Source organism: Haemaphysalis longicornis, unplaced genomic scaffold (genome assembly GCF_048455015.1).
Source record: "Haemaphysalis longicornis isolate Haplotype H1 unplaced genomic scaffold, Haemaphysalis longicornis Haplotype H1 scaffold_13, whole genome shotgun sequence".
NCBI classification, from domain to species: Eukaryota; Metazoa; Arthropoda; class Arachnida; order Ixodida; family Ixodidae; genus Haemaphysalis; species Haemaphysalis longicornis.
This window is the reverse complement of record NW_027526233.1, coordinates 15,432,571-15,453,177: the sequence shown is the minus strand read 5'-3', so window position 1 is coordinate 15,453,177 and position 20,607 is coordinate 15,432,571. Positions and strand designations below refer to the sequence as shown.

The following is a 20,607-nucleotide window of genomic DNA, read 5'->3' as shown; positions in this document are numbered from 1 at the left end:
GTGACTATTTGTTGTATTGCGCTCGTGCAGTAAGCGTCCCCCGAGTTTCCACAATAGCTCACTTCTAGCAATTGCATTTCGTAGACGGAAAAGCATTCGCAGATGCGTAGTCGTGCTGCTGACCGCTGTGCTTGTACGCCCAGCGCAAAAAAGTGCTTCCCGCGCCCTAGTTTTAAGTGCGAATGCACTTCTTAAGCGAGCCTGAAGCGTCCGCCGCCGTCCGCATAGCAACAGCTGCGGGTGCGCGCGCTCCTCGTCTTCCTTGGCAACGGGGGGAGATGGGCGCGCGCTGCCTGGCCGCTGACATGGCACATACCCACGTGGGGGATTGGCCAGGAATCTCCTCGTCTTCCTTGGCAACGGGGGGAGATGGGCGCGCGCTGCCTGGCCGCTGACATGGCACATACCCACGTGGGGGATTGGCCAGGAATCGGGCGTGAGAAGGGCTAATGTACCCGCTTAAAGGAGTACTGACAGGAAATTTCAAAGCTGAGATCCGCTCTAGCAATCAAGTACAACGACAACACAAATAGGTGTCTGTGAATAAATGCATCTTTCTTTCTTTGTAGTTGTGTGTGTGTGTGTGTGATCTCTCTTTCGCGAACATTACCGAATCGCGCAAATATGCATCTTTCTTTCTTTGTAGTTGTGTGTGTGTGTGAACTCTCTTTCGCGAACATTACCGAACTGCGCAAATTCAACTCGTGCATTCGCACTTTCACATTCTTCCCCTCGGGGAAATTCGGGGAATTTTTTAAGCTGTACGGCAAAAATATCAGTTGATTTTATTTCCTTAAACCTATATTGACTTCGCTGACTCTGCTCCCGCCTTCAAGAGGGCTTATATTTTCCTACTGGCGTACCAGTCAGCGAAGCGTCGCATGTGCGCTTGTGCAGCGCTTGTGTGAAGTGACCTTGACTTGGAGCTAGATACAGTGTACAAACTAACCAAGTAAAGAAAGGCTCATTGTTCCATTCACAAACGTGTCCTGGCTTCGTTTCAACTGAGCGAACGAATTGCAACGACCCGTCGGCGGCCGGCGGACGAAACGCTGGGCCGACTGACTCTGTCTGAAGGCCGGGGAGCCGTGCAGTAGCGCAGCCAATTGCGAGCTCGTCACACGAAAACGCCGCAGAAAATGGGCGAGCGTAAAGAGAGGAGGACAGCATTTTCGAATTAATTTTTCTACTAAATAAAATCGCGTAAACGCGCCCAGAGTGGTCGTAACATGGCCTGGGGACTCCGGACTACAATTAGCGCAAGTAATCCCGCAATGTTTACATATCACTTCAGTGTCCCTTTAACAGGCGATATCACTGCGAGGGCCTCAGATGCAGTAAAATACTAGAAGCAGCCAGCCATATGTATTCAGAAACGGGGTTGACATGCCCTCTGTTGCACCTAAGCGCCATCTGTAGAGATGAAGTGGAGGTAGAACGCCGGTTCCATGTTCTGGGAGTCGCTGGTTCGAATCTCCCCGAGGCGTTCTTTTTTTTACTGCCTTCAGCGCTCTTTAGGGCTGAAAACGAATATTTTAGCAGAAGAAGAGCCCCCACGTCACGCAGATTCGTCAAACGACGAACAACCAAGGCGAGTCAGTAGTATTAAATCTATGCCCAAGCGGGAAGCTCTTCAGTGGGCCTGTTTACTGAACGCCGCCGTCGACCTGGGCATGGAGGTTCAGTTAGCCATACCGAAAGCAACCCAGCGGCGGCGCGGAGGCGGACACCGTGTCTTCCCTCCATGCAGTTTAGCCGGACGAACATACAGCGTCCTGCGTCGGCATTTTCCGCCGCGCGAACTTTGTCGTGAAAGATCGCTCCATGTATTCTATCGTCTTGCCGCGTGAAGTGGAAACTCTGTTTCATCGTATGCGAATCGTGTTCAAAATTAACTGCTCACCATCCTGCGCATTCGGAGAGCCCGAGGAAGGTGTTTCCCATTAGATTGCTCATTCTGCTCCCGGACAAACTGACGTGAATTGTACCACAAACTACCAGTAGCGAACAATCGCATGGTGCATCTAGAGACTCTATTAGGTCCATGGCATGACGCTCGCCGTCAAAATAAGGTTGTCCGTGCTTTAAATGCAATACTTTACACTACAGTGTCAAAATAATAGCTGATATTGTATGCCTTTCACCGCGAATGTGTGAGGACGAACTGGGCACCATAAACCCACGAACTCTGTCCTAAACTTGTGATTTCTTTAGCCGGGTCTACGACACTTCGCTTTGTGAAACAGAGTAGCCGGGGGCATATACTGGCGTCCCACCTCTCCACTGCATAAACCAGTTAACACATCCGCCAACCCCAGCACCCCCAACAACATCGCTTTCTTTTTCATTCCTAGTTATTTTGCCGTGGCTGCAGAAATTTATAAGCAGATTAAGTGCGAGAAATATAGACACGATCTTCGTTAAAATACCGCATTTATTCGAATATAAGGCAAATTTTTTTTCCAAAATCCGTAGTCACAAAGTCCTTCGAAGCTCAGCATATATATATGTGGCAATTTTTTTAACTCCACAAACTGCACCTTCGCCTTATAATCGTGACCGCCTTGTGATCTAATGAATACGGTAGGAGAAATCCGCGCGCGTTAGGAGCGTCAGTCAGACAAAACGGTTTCACCCATTTTGTGCTCGTGATAGAGACGGTGATACTCACATTTATAATGCACATTGAAACCTGTAGTTCTGACGTTTTGTTCCTTTCCGTCGGAGTGCTCGCAGGCAGAATAGTCCTGTTGTTTGTTCATCGCTGAAGTTGCTCTTCTGGACTGTGCGATGAAAAGAACATGCAGTCCTTAAGCGGTGACCCCCTTGCATCAAAAATGTGCGAAAAAGGCCTTCAGTTTTACCTGTGGAGATACGTGCTTTCTCTTCTGTTCCAAGCGTCCCTCACTGCGGGTGACGATGGGGCTGCCTCGTACTCGTTCGGGGGGACAGACGACGAAGAAGTCGCTCAACCAGGCAATATGTATGGTGAATAAAACATCACAAAAGCATAAAAGGTGGGTATTCACACAAGTGAATTTCGAGGGAAAAAATGCAAAAACTACCCAGATGCAAGTCTGGAGGATATTTGGAGCGTTTGCAACAGGGGACAGTCTTGACAGGCCACTTGGCTGTAGGGTCCGCTGGCCTATCCGGCGCGTGTGCGTGTGCGCGTGAGAGTTCTAAATGCCTGTACAGGTCTCTGCTCGCCTCCTCCGCCCTACGTGCTATTTCCGGTGAACATGAGACACTACATCACTTCTTATTACATTGCCGTGGTTTTACAATGATCAGACGTCATCTTATCAGGCCATTACAACGAATCGGACTTCCTATCTCCATGCCCGTACTACTGTCGCTAGGGGGCGCATCACTGGGAAATTGTCACAGAGGGGTGGCTGCAGCCATTCATGAATATGTGTTCGAGAACAGGCATCTGCCCTGTTAGCCTTTATTATTACGGGTATGTTTTCTCAAATTCCGCCGCAACTTTCAAGTTTTAGCCAATTCTACCTCCTAATCTCGCGCTGCTACTGGATGCCAACGGATAGGTATCTACTTTTAAGTTGTGAGCGGGCGAATTAGCCCCCTCCTTGCTCATTCCTGGCAAATCCCCCGCGTGGGTATGCGCCATAAGACGTGGAACAACAACAACAGCGCGGGGCGTGGAGCATGTGCTCCGAAGCCTGCTGTGCTGGAATAAAGGAGCTCCATTCCTGCAGTTGGACGAGTCGGTCGTCTCTCTCGTGGGCTCCGAACATGTTGTCACAAGTGTTCAGACAAGTTTCGCAACCCAGATGTCCCCATCGTCCGTGTCGGCGCCTCGGCACTACAAGCGCCGGCCACGTTCTTCTCGGCGAATCCGGGAGAATGGCTTACGTGGATCGCCACATTCGAACACTACGTCTTCGCCTCTGACCTCGACTCACCGGGTGCGAGTGGTTCGAACGTTACTCTACGTCATGGGACCGCGGACGCGGATCTTGCTTATTTCGCTAGGACTATCGGCACCGCAGTCGCAACACATCGCCGCAGTCAAGCACACCGTGTCGCGTTATTTCGTCCACGCCATCAACGAGATCTACGAGAGTACACGCTACCACCGCCGAATGCAGCAGCCTGGCGACTCAGTCGACCCTTGAGCTTCAGAACCTGGCGAAGCGATACAGACGCAGCAAATCAGAGGTGGAAAGCTGCTTGGCTCGAGACAGATTTCTTGTTGGCTGGTTAGACGAATAACGTTCAGACCAGCTTTGCCGCAGCACGGAGAGAGAGAGAGAGAGAGAGAGAGAGAGAGAGAGAGAGAGAGAGAGAGAGAGAGAGAAACACGTTTTATTCCTGGCCAGCCTTAGTACAGAGGGTGGAGCCGCGGAAGCGCAGCTGTATAGGCCCGAGCCCTGTCGACCAGGGCGCACTGGGACTGGGCGTCCGAGCGGCGAGGAGCACGAAGCTGACATCAGATGAGGCGATCCATCAGGCTCGCTCGCACCGCCGAGACGGAATTTGTTCGCGCGTTAGAAGGAGGAAGAGGAATCACTTTATTGAGCCTTAGGCTGGTTTACGAAAACCTGAATGTTGACGCGGCTAATTAAGCCCAAGCATCGCTGCTCAGCGTTCGGATCCTCAATCGCGCAGCGTGAGTTCCTTGAGAGCTGCGCGTACTGCGGTAGCCAGCCTCAGCCTAGAGAGAGAGAGAATGGCAGCATCTCCACTTCGTGGATGACGGCGAGGGTGCGGAGTACGGGGACTCGAAATGACATCCGATTTGCGCCCCGACCTTCATTCGATTTGAGCCGTGAGTTGCGCCTTGATTATTCCCTAAATGAATTCCTGCAACTCACGGCTCAAATCGAATTTCGCTTGGTTTTCGCTTGATGGTGGTGTGTGCACGGATGGACGCGGACGGACATTGGGAGGTCCTAAGGTACTCCGCACCGTTACAGGCGCGGGAGTAAGCCCTTCGACTCCCGGGTACTAACCCCCGGTCGTAGCCCAATGGGTAAGACGAATGACACTAACTCTGTCCCAGCTGAAAATAACCATTTGCCGACCAAACGATCCAATTTGAAACACAATGGGTCTAAATCGTATCCAAATGGGTCCAAATGGAACCAAATGGGCCAAATTGAAAGCGCAATCGGTCCAATGAACGTAATGGAGCGATTTAAATTGGGCTCATTGGCCCGAATAAGATGGCCGGTTGGTCCAATTGGACCCATTGGCTCCAACCATAGAGTTAATACTACTGACTGCTCCAACATGATCACCAAATCAGAGAGCCATTTTGGATAGTATTTGGATAGTATTCAATTACAACAACCATTTGCTAAAAGTTGATTCTCTCTCTACCTTCTTTTGAAACCTTCAGAAATGTTCAAAACTTCAACCTTTACAGATTTATATTTATGAGGAAATTAATTTTGATATTACAATCAGCAATTCAAGATAAAGTTCTCAAGAAATATAACAAGCAAACAGTAAAGAAAACTTTCCGACACGAGTAGCAAAATTGTTTCGAAATAAAACCACGATCCAATCCAGTCGAACCCAATCCATAGACGTATAGTGGATAAGTGGTATTCAGCGTGGTGTCGGTGGTGTAGGCGTGTTGGTCGATTGCACACGCAGTCTTCTCTGACTGTACATTGCATCGGAAATGTAAGGTGGTCTGCAAGAGCGTCAGAAGTGCGACGATGATGTCGTACACCCATAGCAGTGTGTTTCAAGATGCATCTTCACATTGAACGCCGCTAAGCCTCGCACCGAAGGAAGAGAGTCTCTGTTTATGCGAGTAACCTTGCTGGTTCAGTTTTCCTTGCCATTTTCACTCCGCGTAGCATGAACGGAATTATTAAGAATTAATGTGACTGCCTAAATATATTTCAGGGCTGTTCATGTTACGACTGACGGGTTCACGACATCGCCGCGCAGCGCAGTTCGCCATGCATGGGACGTTGTTGAAAAAGTGAGCTCACGCCACTAAACATTTCAGTGTCTTGTTGTTGTAATGCGCGAAACTGCTGTTTATTATAAACTTAGCCTATTGTTCGCTTTTGCCACTCACTATGTGAAGGTCCAGCCAGCCTGCGGCGAGCGGAGCACGGCATGGACAATGACCTGTAAAAATAGCTTACCTTAAAACTGGCGGACCGCAGCTGACCAGCCCGCCGAGACAAGAACCATTTCATACCCTCCTCCGTCCCCATCTGTAGTGGTTTACAACAGCTTTGCCGGATATCCACTTCCGACCATTTGTTTCCCTTGGGCACATGTTGGGCATACTCTTCCCCCTCCCACGTGGCGCACGGGGACATTGAACCCCTTTGACCCCTCCCCCTACCCACTGTCGGTTTCAACAAAAGACACACCATTCCATCCGTCTGCAGTGTACGCAAATTGTGTGCAACTGGACGCGTTACAACCCCAACACCAAACACAAACAGGAGCCCACTTTCGCCTGAAACTAGATCCAGACGATAAAACGCACCCCAACAGCCGGACAAAAACCTTATTTTGTAAAACCAGACTGCGACGAGGGGGAAGCATGCACATGCGACCCATTCACCGTTGATTCTGAAGAAGAAACAGACTTGTTCCCCACCTTTGCAGTGCGCACAATGGTACTTGAGTCAGTTGATGTACGAAGTGCATCAGGCAATGATGGCATCAGCTCGGTGACACTCGTAAGCTTCCCAGAGAGAAAAAAATGGCAGCATCTCCACTCCGTGGATGATGGTGAGGGTGCGGAGTACGAAGACTCGAAATGACATCCAAGTTGCACCCTGAGTGACATCCGATTTTCGCCCCGACCGTCATTCGGTTTGAGCCGTGAGTTGCACCTTGATTATTCCCGAAATGAAACTGCAACTCACGGCACAAATAGAATTTCGCTTAATTTTCGCTTGATGGTGGTGTTCGCACGGATGGACGCGGACGGACATTGGGAGGTCCTAAGGCACTCCGCATCGTTACAGGCGAGGGAGTAAGACGTTTGACTCTCCGGTAGGAGGAGGAAAAACTTTGTTGTGAGCCTGGTGATGTGGGAGTGGCTGCTCAGTGCAGGAGACCATGGGACGACCTTGCTGTCTTAGCCCTGGACACCAGGAGTTGCTCTGCATCCAAGCCGGTGCTGGACTCTGCGGTACTAACTCGCGGTCGTAGCCCAATGGGTAAGACGACTGACGCTAACTGGTCTACCAGACAGAGGCTCGAATGCTGCCGGTGCCTGTGTAATTTTTTGCGATTGTAAATTCTACGCGCACGGACGCGAACGGACATTGTGCGGTCCTAAGGTACTCCGCACCTAAAGTTGTTAGGCAAGGTCAGCATGTTCTTGACGAGCTGCCCAATGCCTTACAATTGACCCGATACTGTTGCATGAATTTTTCCCAGATCGGGCTATATAGCCCGCTTACGCAGTGGCCTCATTTTGCTCCCTGTGCAAGCTGTTGGAAAGAATCGGGCTCACTAGATCCAAGCACATGTGGGGTACGTGAAGCCGAACTTGTTGGAGCTGGCCAGATGGTAGTACGAATAGGGCTCTGCACGCACAACGGTATACGCCCGATTTGAACGGCTCTTAGGCGTACACGCGGGCAGCTTTGGAAAAAAACTGTCCACCTATAGATACCTTTGTCGGCCTTTGACGCGGTTCGATACGGGATCTGCTTGAGGCTCTAGCGGAGAGTGATACATCCCCACTTACCCAGAAATTCGTTCGAGCATTCTTTCGCCGTGGCACCTTTGAGTTCTTGGCCTTCGCTGCAAGAGTCACCTTACGAAAGTACTCTGTGCTCATGGTGTGGGGCTTCCTCGAGCGGCCCTCATATTCCAAACCCTGGTCAACATCGCGGTGGCTGCGCGTGCAGGAAGGAAAATAACAGACCTATGCCAATGATGGGACATTCACGCGACTGCTACGCAAGCGGGCCTCAACACGCTTTCGGGACACCTAGATGCAATACCTGATCTGAGTGTAGGGCCCAAAGGTACCCCTCCCAAGCTCTTGTCTTGGGGCCACTGTGCACCCTTTTCCTAAATATATACATAACACCGTTCCGGTACTTGTGGGAGGCCATTCCCTAAAACATTCTGAAAGTGTTGTCACGCTGGTGTGTCTCGAACAGCATAGAGAGATGGACGCAGGAAGGTCGATGGTGAATTTACGCTAACGCACATTTATTGCACACACACGGAAAACTCTAAGTACACTAGCCACAAACAGCACAAAGCCGATCAACAATGTACCCCTAAGTAAGAATCACAACCGACAATCCAAACCAAACACAAAAATCTCTCGCACAGAACCCCAATCCTCTCACTTATAATATATTCCTCAAGTTCTAGTTACGGTCTCTACAATGTTAAATGCAATAAGTCTAAATATCTCCTATGATTAGACTGCTCGCCCCTACTTCCCTGCGTGTCCCAGTCTTCGGCGCTGACGTGGTGTACCCGTTGCGTGGTTGCCACGTGGTTGTAGCCATCTCGTCGTGGTGCTGGCATCGCTGCGCGCAGTCGTCGTGTGTACCTAAGTGGCCTTTGTGTGGCTGACCTTGCAGTAGCCGGTGCAGCAGGAAGCACTCCCTTTTCTGGGGACCGTCACTATTGCAGCTGGAGACGCCCGAGAGGATCCTTGTGTGGGGAGCGTCAGAGTACACAGGCCAACGGGTGCTCGACGCAGGCTCCCGATCGTCACCGCTGGGTTGCCAGTGCTAACATTGGGCATGCGACATTTATGCTGGGAACGACGTGCTGCCGACGTGCTCCAACCCAGACTTGAAGGGCGTTCTCAAGACCTGGCCCCGACCGTCTGTCTCTCCTCTCATCGGGCTCTCTCGGAGTGGCCCTTTGCAAAACGTTTTCCGTATTTGGCACTGACGCCGCTTTCTGTGGGGGCCCTTCATGACTGGACCTCTATTCGGTGCGAAATTCGTCTTCATTTTCTTTTCAAGGAGTTTCGGTGCATTCCCTCTAAAGGGAATTCCCCGTTGTGACATAACGAGCACCTCAAGACAATCAAGTAATCATATCGTGACGTACCCAGAGACACTAAAACTGTCTTGAAAGAAAATCATTTTTGTTAAGTGAACTTCTGCTAGCGTAAAAACTCAAAGAATACACAGGCGACGAAGCAGCAGTCAACAGAGGGGCGTGTGCAGGTGAGTGTGGGCGAATCAAATGCCGCGCCGTCTTCCCTAACGGTATTTATCTCTCGGCGTGATTGTTTCTCGAACCGTCGAATTAAATCGAGAGCGCTGAGGGATCATAGAAGAATATTCGATAACCTCTGATGTGCAAAATGACGAAACATGCGTTTCGCTTAGAACAGATAACAGCCTGGCGTGACCGAACTGAAAACAAAAACACAAGTAAACAAATACAATGCAGGGTTTCCGGAAATATGCAAGGATAGTCGCGAATACAATTTAACACAGATTCATCTGCTTATCACGAGTTATTTTTTAAATGTTTTATAAAGTAAAGAAACAAACAAAGAAACAATGTTTAATTAAAGAGTGTAAACAAAGCAAAGGAAAAAAATCAATTAAAAAGCGACGAAGAAACAAACAAACAAAAACAATGGTTTTCGAGCTGGCCGAAGCAGTTTCCTGAAAAGAGAAGAAGAAAGACTTACATTGCAGCGGTACAATCTCAGGTGCAATACAATGACAGCTACAATGACAAGGGCTGTGCCTAAATGAATTCATGCATCTTTGTTACCTACAGCCACTAGCTTCTGCACTTGGTGACACGCGCAACTCTAGTTACTTCAAATTTCAGCAGCAATGGGCTTCACACCGCATTGTTTCTGTTTGTGGAACAGGTGACAAAGGCGGCAATTTTTAATACAGATGAGGCACACAATTTGTCCACACGAATCTCTTTGCACGTAACAATGTCCTTAACCCCGACCGTCTTAAATTTCACACCTTCGCAACTTCTAAAGTTAAAAAAATTCAAATTGTTAAGGTTTCATGTTCTGAAGCTGTGCCTGGGGTGCGCTGTGGTGGAGAATAATTAGACCACCCCGCGAATCAAACGCGTGTCAAAATTTGAACCCCCCAAACGCTTCCACCTTCCACCTCCAACTGAAACAAACGGCTTTCACAGCCATAACGGTACCACCATCCTTTGAACTGGAAGCACGACCAAACCCTTGCAATGTTCACCCCCTTTCGGGGTCAACTTAAACTGGCTGAACTTTATTTTCGTTACCTCAACAGGCCCACGGAAAAGGAGCATTACATGGAGGGTGGCTAAGGCACATAAACGAAACCGTGGCATAGGGAATAAAAAATTCAAGGCATGAGTTTCAACGCATCATACAAGTTGTAGAACTTATAGGTGAGACAGCATTAAGGTGAATATCATACAACGTCGCATGAACTAGAATGAAGCCATGGCACGCAGTGTTGATTTGAACAGGTCGGGTCGCCTATTTGTACATGATAGTTAGGCAGATGATCCGAGAGTTTTACACAGGTTAAAAAATTAGTTTGCGAATGTTGTGGTTCTAGGGCGAGAATTTGATAGTTGCATTGAATTATTACTGCACCAAGAAGTTTGTGGGAGGGGGGTAATGTACTTACTGGGTGAGAGCTAATGATAGTATCTAGAGAACAAGGCCATTTCGGCGAGTTTTCGGTGGTGAGTGAGGAGAGAAAAGTTGGCGGGTTGTTTTCATTCTTTAAAACGTGTGATGGAAGAGAAGTCAGAATATGTTACCCTAACGGCGCAATTTCCAATGGGTGCTCGGTTCTCGATAAGGTAAGTTTGCTAAGGGTCCCAGATTGCTGAAGCGTACTCTAAGTTGGGGCGGACGATCGTGGTATAAGCCTGTAATTTGAGTGGCTGAGGGGCGTGTTTTAGGGTGCATTGGAGGAAGTAAAAAGATTTCTGAGCTAACCATGAAATGTGATCGATATGAGTAGACCACGAAGGTCACTGGTAAGGTGAATGCCGAAATTCTTGTATGTGTTAGCAGCTGTATGATTAAGCCTATGGCTGTATGTGAGTGGTTGGTTACGCCTGTGGAAAGAAAATACTTTGCTTTAGTGACATTGAGAGACATTTTCCCCATTTTTGCACAATTTTACTACTACTAAAAGGTCTGCTTGTAATTTCGTTTGATCATCAGTGCTATTAGTGTGCAAGACACAATCATCGGGGAATAGGTGGATATTGGTGACAATATTGCATGGGAGGTCACTGATATGTATCAAAAAAGGGAAGGCCCCAGGATTGTGCCTTCTGGCACACCTGAAAGGATGGGGTGTGAGTCGAAGGACGCGTTTTTAGCTAATAGGAACGGTTTTCTGTTTGTAAGAAAGTCGCGAATACATGCTAACACATCACGGTTGAGATTAAGGTGTACAGGTTTGGCCACTAAGTGGTTATGTCAAACCTTATGAAACGCCTTTCCCAAAATCTATGAGTATGGCATGGGTTTGTGTATTGTCGAGTTTGACGTAAAGATCATTTATGAACTCGGCAAGTTGAGTTTCACACGATGCACAGTGTTGTGCGCTTGTTCATCACTACCATTATACTCGGGAACAAGTTAAGAACTGCAATAGCTCATGTACGGTATCATTCCGCCTAAGCGATGGACCCGTATATCAAAGGCCGCTGGCGTTTTGAAAGAAGAATGCTATGAATGCGTGATATCGTCTGCTTTTTCTCCCGTCGTTTGCTTGTAGTCGTTGCAGTGCTTTATAAGCATATTAAGTACAAAAAATCACGGAAACAGCTCGCGCCATGCGCAAAATATTTCCAGTAACGCACTACTTGTGGCGCGCGGAGTAACATCCTGCTGCGGTGATGAGACACAGGGGAAACTTTCCTTGCCGTTCTTAAGTTGTAACCGAATATAGCGTTCGCAGTGCGGCACACAAGGTACTATAACATGTAACTACACAGCACAAGAACAGGAACTGCTCCGACATGCCACAATGCCTAACCCCGCTGCTGTTCGTTTTGCAGGTACTTCCTGGAATTTCACCGCTAGCACGAGAATACGGATCAAGTTATCGCCACAACACCGACCCAACCACAGTATCTACCGTGCATCTCGGACCGGCAACGCCTGCCTTTCAACCGAAAGATGGCCCCAACGTCAGTACTCCCTTGATGCTGAAAGGATTGACGCCGCCGCCACCTACATCGACATCAATGTTGCCGCTTGGTGTAAAAGCGCGCGCATCTGGATCGACACTTCGTGGGCTCAGCAGCTGCTCCGACATGCCACAAAGCCTAACCCCGCTACTGTTCGTTCTGCAGGTGCGTACATACGAACACTTATTTACGAAGAAATCTAGCAATCTATGTTTATTGCAACTGGCGAGCTTACAGTGTCTTGCCGCCTTGTTTAGCCACTGTGTAAATAACGCCAGATTACTTATTCTGCTATCCGGAGACGCGGAAGAAAATCCCGGTCCCATCACACGAAGTGCATCTAATGACCCTAGTTCAACCGAACCTACAATTCAGGAACTGTTAAGTTAGAAGCCGACGAGGATTCAATTATTTCTGAATTAGAAGCTATCAACAGCCGCTTAGCCTCTACAGAAGACAGACTTAATCATTTAATCACTCGCATTGCAAAAACAGAGAATGAATGTTCTTCCATTCCAATAATTCGAACCGCCGTTGCAAACTTAATTTCAACTACTACGAAAACCACCGAAGCCATAAAAAATAACGGTGACGGAATCAATGTCGCAACAATTTACTTTTCTATGACATCGAAGAGAAGGAATGAGATAAATGGATTGACAGTGAGAAAGCCGTGATCAAACTACGTGAGACCAATCTTAATGTAACCATCGACCCCAAGGAAATAGCAAGGGCACACCATCTGGGTAAAATCATCCCCGGGAAAACCCGTCCCATAATTGTTAATTTTACATTTGTCAAGACTTGGGAAACTGTGTTGTCCAACGCCGTCAAACTAAAGGCACACATTACAGCATCGCAGAAGGCTTCTCTACCAACACCCGCTGTGTTCGAAGGGAACTCGTTCGATTGGCTCGCGAGCGGGGTGCAGTCTTCAAACTAAAATACAAAAAGCTTGTAATTGGGTCCAAAACGTATCGCTATGACGCAACACACAAAAAGGTTGAAGAATTCTCGTCACCTAGCTAGGCCGGAATATTGCAAGATCTTCATCCCCGGTACCACGACCCCACGACACCAAACGTCGTGCCACAAACAGCAATTTTAACAGAAGCTCATTCTCTGTCTTTTACACTAACATTCGTAGTATCATTCAAAAACGCAAAGCCCTTGCCGACCTAATTCAAACACCAGAATGTGACAGTCATACTTACAGAAGCCTGGCTATCACCAACTATAGATGACTACGAAATTTTTCCGTATTCACCAGACTTCCTTATCTATCGACGTGACCGTATACTACAACTAGGGGGTGGTGTAATGATAGGAATTAAAGCATGCGTCCGTCACAGTAAAATCAAAATTAACACACTTCTAGGGAGGCTCTGGCTATCATGCGAATGCCCGCAAGTTCTTATAATCTTAGGCGTGTGTTACCGGCCACCAAAGCAGGACTTGGATTTCGTTAGATCTCTTAACGATACTCTAAACGATCTGCACAAAAAGTATCACCATGCAGCTTTTATAGTATTTGGAGACTTTAATTCCGCAAATATAAATTGGACTAATGACTGCCAAACTAGCCCGAGGGAATGCAGCGAATTTAATATTTGCATTGAGCTAACACAAATTGAGCTAACACAAATTAACGGCTAACGCAAATGATCGACCATGCTACAAGGGAAACTGAACAAACAGCTAACATATTACATCTCATCCTCATGTCCGACCCCAGTAGCCTTCAATCCCTTCACTACCTTTTTTTCATTTTATTACCCTAAAGGCCCTTGCGGGCATAACATAGAGGGGGGGAACAAGAGATTTGCACAATGCACTCTAAGCAGCAGGAAGTACATTCACTAAAACGGTTAGAAAAAGTACACAGAAGAATACAATAAACAGGTAAAACCTTATACAAAAACAAGCGGAAGTATTACAACTCTCATTAACAGAACAAATGTCAGAGTAAATACACGGGGTAGGTCCGATCAAGAGTAGGACCCAGGCAACAAACGGGAATAGTCTATTTTTTATTGCACACACTGAAACAGTTGAACAATTTCCTCGGTGAATTTTTCGTGGTTAGTAATTGTGGCAATACGCTCTGGGAGGGCATTTCATTCACTAATGGCTAAGGGAAGAAAAGGGCGGTGCAGGTCGGTACGCGAAAAATTCAGACTGCACTTTGTTATGGTGGTGTACACGTGCGGAAATATGTTGGGCTGGTTTTATTCTTGAGGCAGTGAAGTTGTTAGGGTGATGGTAGAGCTGATGAAAAAATGTAAGCCTGGAAATTTTGCGTCTTGTTTTCAGAGATTGAAGATCAAGATTCCTTTTTATCAATATAATGCTTGAATGGGGCGTGTATTTTCCTGATATGAAGAGGGCGCTCTTGTTTTGCAACGATTCTATTTTTGTGGCCAAGTACGATTGATATGAATTCCAGATTATTCCAGCGTATTCAACTTTTGATCTTATAAAGGAGGTACATGAGACCAGTTTGGTATCTTTATTGGCTTGACTTAAGGAACGACGAAGAAAACCAAGTTTCTTGTAAGTGTCACCTAAAATTGAATCTATATGAACTTTCCAAGACAGGTTGCTTGTGAGGTGGACTCCCAAGTACAGTCGAACACGGATATATCGAACTCCAAGGGGATCGCGAAATAGTTCGATATATGAAAAATTCGATATAAAAATATGGGCTCGGAGACCTCACCTGTGGCGGACGACCGCTTACCGATCGGCGCATTCATGAATGACAACTAATTCAGCACTAACGACGCAACAGGATGCTTTATTTGCGTTAAAAAGAAAATGCTGATCGTGGCCTGCTTCTTCGTCCTGTATATGGAATTAAAGACGCTGGTCTCGACCTTCTCGGGGATATCCAGGTGCGACAGCCCAGTTACTTCCATGTCGCAACAACTACGTCGAATGAAGCTGAACGCAGCCGCCAGTTCACCGGTGGGGTACGATCGTGTAGCCGCATCCTTGTCCGATCTTCGCCACCCGAGCTATCAGCCTGAGTTCCTGCTACCGCAGCTACGATATCCTTGTCACCCGCGCTTGATACAGCCTAAGAAAATGCTGTCAGCGTTCACGAAGTTGCCGGCAGACACTCCGGCTGGAACAGCAGCCGGGAAAAGGGACTACAGCTCGCGAAACGTGTCGTCAATGCCCTCTTCTTCGTTGTCGCCGTCTTCGCAAGCTTCCGAAAATTCAGCCGTCACGAAGCCTGCCCTCCGGAAGCAGTTGGCCAAGCTCTGCTTTACACTGTTCCAGGCACCCGTCATCATGTGTATGGCCCCCTGCTGGTACCCACGGTACCCAAGCGGAAGTTCGTCAAAAGCCTATCGAGGAGTCGCCTCCTGTACCCAAGCTTGAACGACTTAGCCGAGCGGTCGAGCGGCTGCAGCCTGGCTGTTGTGTTCGGAGGCAGAAACTTGAGCTCGATGTTGTCGAGCTCGCAGGTGGTTTGGTTGGCCGAGCAGTTATCCATGAGAAGGCAAGCGTAACTCTCCGAGGCCCCGACTTCGGTCCCTGTCGGGTTTCGGCGAAGGCACTAAGCGACCGCGGAAATCGGGGGTGCAGCGCCCGCCGAAGAGCACCTTTCAGCTCGCGCGGCGTTCGATATACAAAATGTCGGGGAAAAATACCGTTCGATATAAACGTACGAATTCCTATACTTTTACACTGAATTTTCAAGGGGATAATTCTTGAGTTCGATATAGACAATAATTCGATATACCCGTGTTCGATATATCCGTGTTCGACTGTATTTAAACGAATTGACAGGTTCAAAAGTCACGATATTCAGTGTATAAGCAAATGAAACAACTTCTTTGCGTGTGGTGAAGCGCATGAGTTTAGTTTTTTTAACATTAATGTTCATTTTGCAGTCGGAACACCACTTTTGCAAATTGCACAAGTCGGTTTGAAGTTTAGCACAACTAGAATGGTTCGATACACGCCGATAAATTACACAATCATCTGCGAATAACCTAAGAGAAGAATTAATGCCAGCACGGATGTCATTTATGTAAATTAATAGGAGAGTGGGACCAAGCGCAGACCCCTGAGGGACCCTTGATTTAACTAGCTGAAATCTATATCTATCATCTATATCTATATCTATTATCTATATCTATATCTATATCTATTACAATATCTAAATCTATATCTAAATCTATATCTAAATCTATATCTATTACTATCATCTATAGTAACTGCCTGTTGCCTATAACGAAGATATTCCTTAACCCACCTAATAAAATTGCGTTCTATTTTAATATTTTACATTTTATGAATGAGGAGATTATGGGGGACACGATCGAATGATTTTTCGAAATCGATGAATATGGCATCCGTCTGCTCAAGGTGATGAAGGGAGTCATGAATATCAGTTGTAAGATAAAACAGCTGGGTTTCACAAGAGCGCCCGTTCTGAAATCCGTGCTGTTTCGGGTATAGAATGTTGTAATTTGTCACGTATTTCATTATTTCGGACGATAGGATATGCTCAACAAGCTTGCATACTAGGGAAGTAAAAGATATTGTCCTGTAGTAACAGAATTAATTTCTATCCCCCGATTTGAAGATTGGTACCACATACGCTAGTTTCCAATCCTTAGCTATTACACCAGTATCAAGAGACTGTTGCAGATAAGTGCTAGGATTAGTGCGGAGAACTCTTTTGTAACTTTGAGTAGTTTAGTGCTTATGCAATCAGGACTGGGACTTGAATATGTTGGCAATCGCTCGATCGCTTTTATAAGTCCTTCGGAGGTAACTAGAATACAAGGCATGCTGTGCGGAAGACTAGTGAATAGGCTTTCAGAAGGTATCGGACTCTCGTCCACAAAAACACTGCAAAAATAAGGGTTGAAGGTATTTGACACCTCTAGACAATTCGAGGGAGATTCGGAGACAAGCTGAGGCGTTTCTTTTGAAGGTGGCGGAGAAAGGACTTTCCAAAATTTTTTAGGGTTCGTTTTCATAAAATTTGGTAAGTCGACATTGAAAAATCTGTCTTTGGCCTCTCGATAAGTTTTTTGCGCACTTTTGCATAATCAAGATAATCGCTCAAGTCCTTGTATTTTTTGCGGCGCCTGGCCTTGACGTACAAGCGCTTCTTTTTATTCAAACATCGCTTTATATGTCTAGAAAACCAAGGCCTATCAGTAGTTTCAAGAAGACATTTTTTGGGGACATATTTTTTCTGTACCGATCTCAGCTTATCTCGGAACAGCAGCCACTTTTCATGTACCGAACACGCTTTATATGTTTGAGAGAAAGATGTCAGAAACTGTTCCAAGCCTCCGTTTATGTCCGCGAAATTGCTTTTAGCAAAGTGGGTACACGAAGTTCTTCCGGGGTACCTTCTTTCTTGTAATTGACCTAAACAAACAATGAACAATGCGATGGTCACTGATGCATTCTAGTACATGCACATCAGCTTGATCAGGGTGTGCAGTTAGAAGAAGATCAAGAATAACATCTGCACGTGTTGGGGAAGTCACCAGCTGGGTTAATTTGAAAAACGATAAGAAATCCAAGAAGGCAGTACGTACGTGCGCTGGCCTTATGTTATCAGTTGATGCGTTGGACCAGTTCAACAATGGAAAATTAAAGTCACCGGCTAAGATGATTAGAGAGTTCCTATACGTATTCTGAATTCCGACGAAAATGTCGTGTAGTTCGTCGATCAAATCTGCAGGTGAGTCAGGCGGGCTGTAACATGCTCCAATAATTATATTGTTGCGCTCGGTAGGTAAACAGCAACCCATAATGTTTCAAGAACGCTGTCCACATGAATCAGCCGCACAGGAATATGTTTTTCCGTCACTATCAAAACCCCTCATCCCCGCCTACCATCACGATCCCTACGAAAAATAGAAAAAGATTTGGAAATTTCTATTTCGCCACTGTCGATCTGCGATGTGAGCCATGTTTCCGTCCCAACAATGACGTCTACATTGCAGGTATGAATAAAAGCAGTTAGTTCATCCTGCTTGTTCATAATGCTGAGAAAGTTTGCCAATGCCAATATCAGTGAAAGATTCGGGTCAGTGTCTTGAGGTTTAAGTGTCTTGAGAATTAAGTGACCACAGAGTAATTCTAGCCTCGTTTTCCCTAATGTTGAAAATGCAAAAAGCCAGCCCCAAACAAATTAAATTGTGTGACCGCGAAAACTACGAAGCATTTAACACTGAACTTGAAGAAATGTATACAGTATAAAAACACGGATTCTATAGCCGTTCCGTGGAAACAAACTGGGAAATGTTTCGCGACAAAGTAAATGAAATAGCGAGCAAATTCATCCCGTCAATTACGATGAAAAATAAAAAGTATGCGCAACAGTTTAAGACTGCTATAAAAAACTAAACAGTAAAAGAAAATGTCATTTCAGTAAAGTCAAAGAAAGAAATAGAGCGGAAATTTGGCAAGCTTATCATTGTGCTGATAAAGAAGAGAATAAGGCCATTCACACTGCTAAAAAAGCGTTTTATCGAACAACACTTCCCAACATGCTTAAAATAAACCAGAAGCAGTTCTGGAAAACCATTAATCCATCCGTTGTTCCCCAGGTTGCCTCATCAGACAGCTCTGGCGAACAACTCAGCGATAGCAAAGCTGCCAACTTATTCAACGACGCTTTTTGCGCAGTATTTACCAAAAAACAACACGGCTCTTTTCCACCCACTAGTGACACAGCTCAAGGTGAACTCATGCCACCCATAACAATAGCTGTGAATGGAATAATATGCATCATCAATAATATGAAACTTTCATCAGCTGCTGGTTTCGACGAAATCACCAGTAAAATATTGAAAAACACAAAATAAATAACAAGTGATATTCTAGCATTGCTATTTAGGCAATCCCTTTCCTCTGCGTACCTCCCCATTGACTGGAAAATCAGAAAAATCACCCCAGTTTTCAAAAGCGGCCATAGAGCATGCCCATTCAATTATTGACCCATATCATTAACGAACGTCCCATCAAAAATAATGGAACATATCGTATTCACGAACATCATCAAACACCTTGAACGAAACCATTACTTACACCCTGCGCAACATGGATTTAGAAAAGGCCTATCGTGTGAAACTCAAAATGTCGCATTCAACACGATCTTCACGTCAACCTCGACAACAATACACAAACAGATGCCATATTCCTAGATTTTAAAAAGGCGTTCAATAAGGTTTCACATCCCCACTTAATGGTCAAATTTGTACAGCTTAATCTGGACCCTGACGTGTTAGCAAGGCTTAGCGACTTCCTTATCAACAGAAAAGAGTTCGTGTTAACAAGTCCTCACACACACACTACGTTCTTTCAGGTGTACCACAAGGCAGAGACCTGGGCCTTCTCCTCTTTTTGATATATATCAATGACCTCCTATGCAATATTGTAAGCCAAATCCGCCTATTTGCAGATGGTTGTGCCTTCCACACTAAAATCAATAGCACTGAAGACCAAACAAAATTACAAGCACACCTTTTATAAGTAGAAAAATGGTGCAAAATTGGAAAATGTCTCTCAATGTTACTAAATGCAAAGTCGTCTCCACAAGCGTACCCAACCACTCACTTACAACTATACGCTGAACTCAATCCTACGAGCAGCTAACACATCCAAGTAGTTGGGCATTCACCTGACCAGTGACCTTTCATGGTCTACTCATATCGCTCACATTTCATCATTCGCTTGAAAATCCCTTGGCTACCTACAGCGCACCCTAAAACACGCCCCTCCGCATCTCAAATTACAGGATTATACCACGCTCGTCCGCCCCAAATTAGAGTACGGTTTAGCATACTGGGACCCTTACCAAACCTACCTCATCGATCAACTGGAAACAATTGAAAATCGCGCCGTTAGGTTTACATATTCTGTCATCTCTTTATTCACAAGTGTCACAGAATTAAAACAACGCGCCAACCTTCCTCTCCTTAGTTACCGCTGTAAACTTGCCAAAATGGCCCTATTTCAATGGAAAAGATGCTACAGCGCGAAATAAAACACGGACACAGAAAGACGACGGGGCGAGCGCTGGACACGGACACGGGACGGGACGAGCGCTCGTGCCGTCGTCTTTCTGTGTCCGTGTTTTATTTCGCGCTGTAGCATCTTTTACAATAAACTACCAACTCGCCCAACAGTACACTTTGGCCCTATTTCATAGATACTATCATTCCCCCTCACCCAGTAAGTACAGCCCCCCCCCCCCCCCGCCAACAAACTTCTTGCCGCAGTATTAATTCAATGCAGCTATCATAGCCTCGCCCTAGAACCACTACATTCGCAAACTCATTTTTTATAACCTGTGCAAAACTTTGGAATAATCTGCCTACGTTATACAAACAAGCAACACTGAACTTTTCAAATTACCACTGCTTGCCATGACTTCATTCTACTTTATAAGAAATTATGCTATATTGATCTTGGTGCTATGTTTTCTATGAATTCTGCAACTTGTAT

General features: G+C 46.3%; 1 protein-coding gene across 1 annotated transcript in view; it reads right to left on the bottom strand.

Moving 5' to 3' along the window:
- Positions 1-9,278: 9,278 nt before the first annotated feature.
- The window catches only part of LOC144163713 (uncharacterized), a 37,032-nt gene continuing 25,703 nt past the window's right edge, over positions 9,279-20,607 (bottom strand). Inside the window, exon 6 of the mRNA XM_077694465.1 lies at positions 9,279-9,611. Within this exon, the coding sequence (XP_077550591.1) occupies positions 9,548-9,611 (64 nt within the window). The 3' untranslated portion in view covers positions 9,279-9,547. The remainder of the gene's footprint in view (positions 9,612-20,607) is intronic.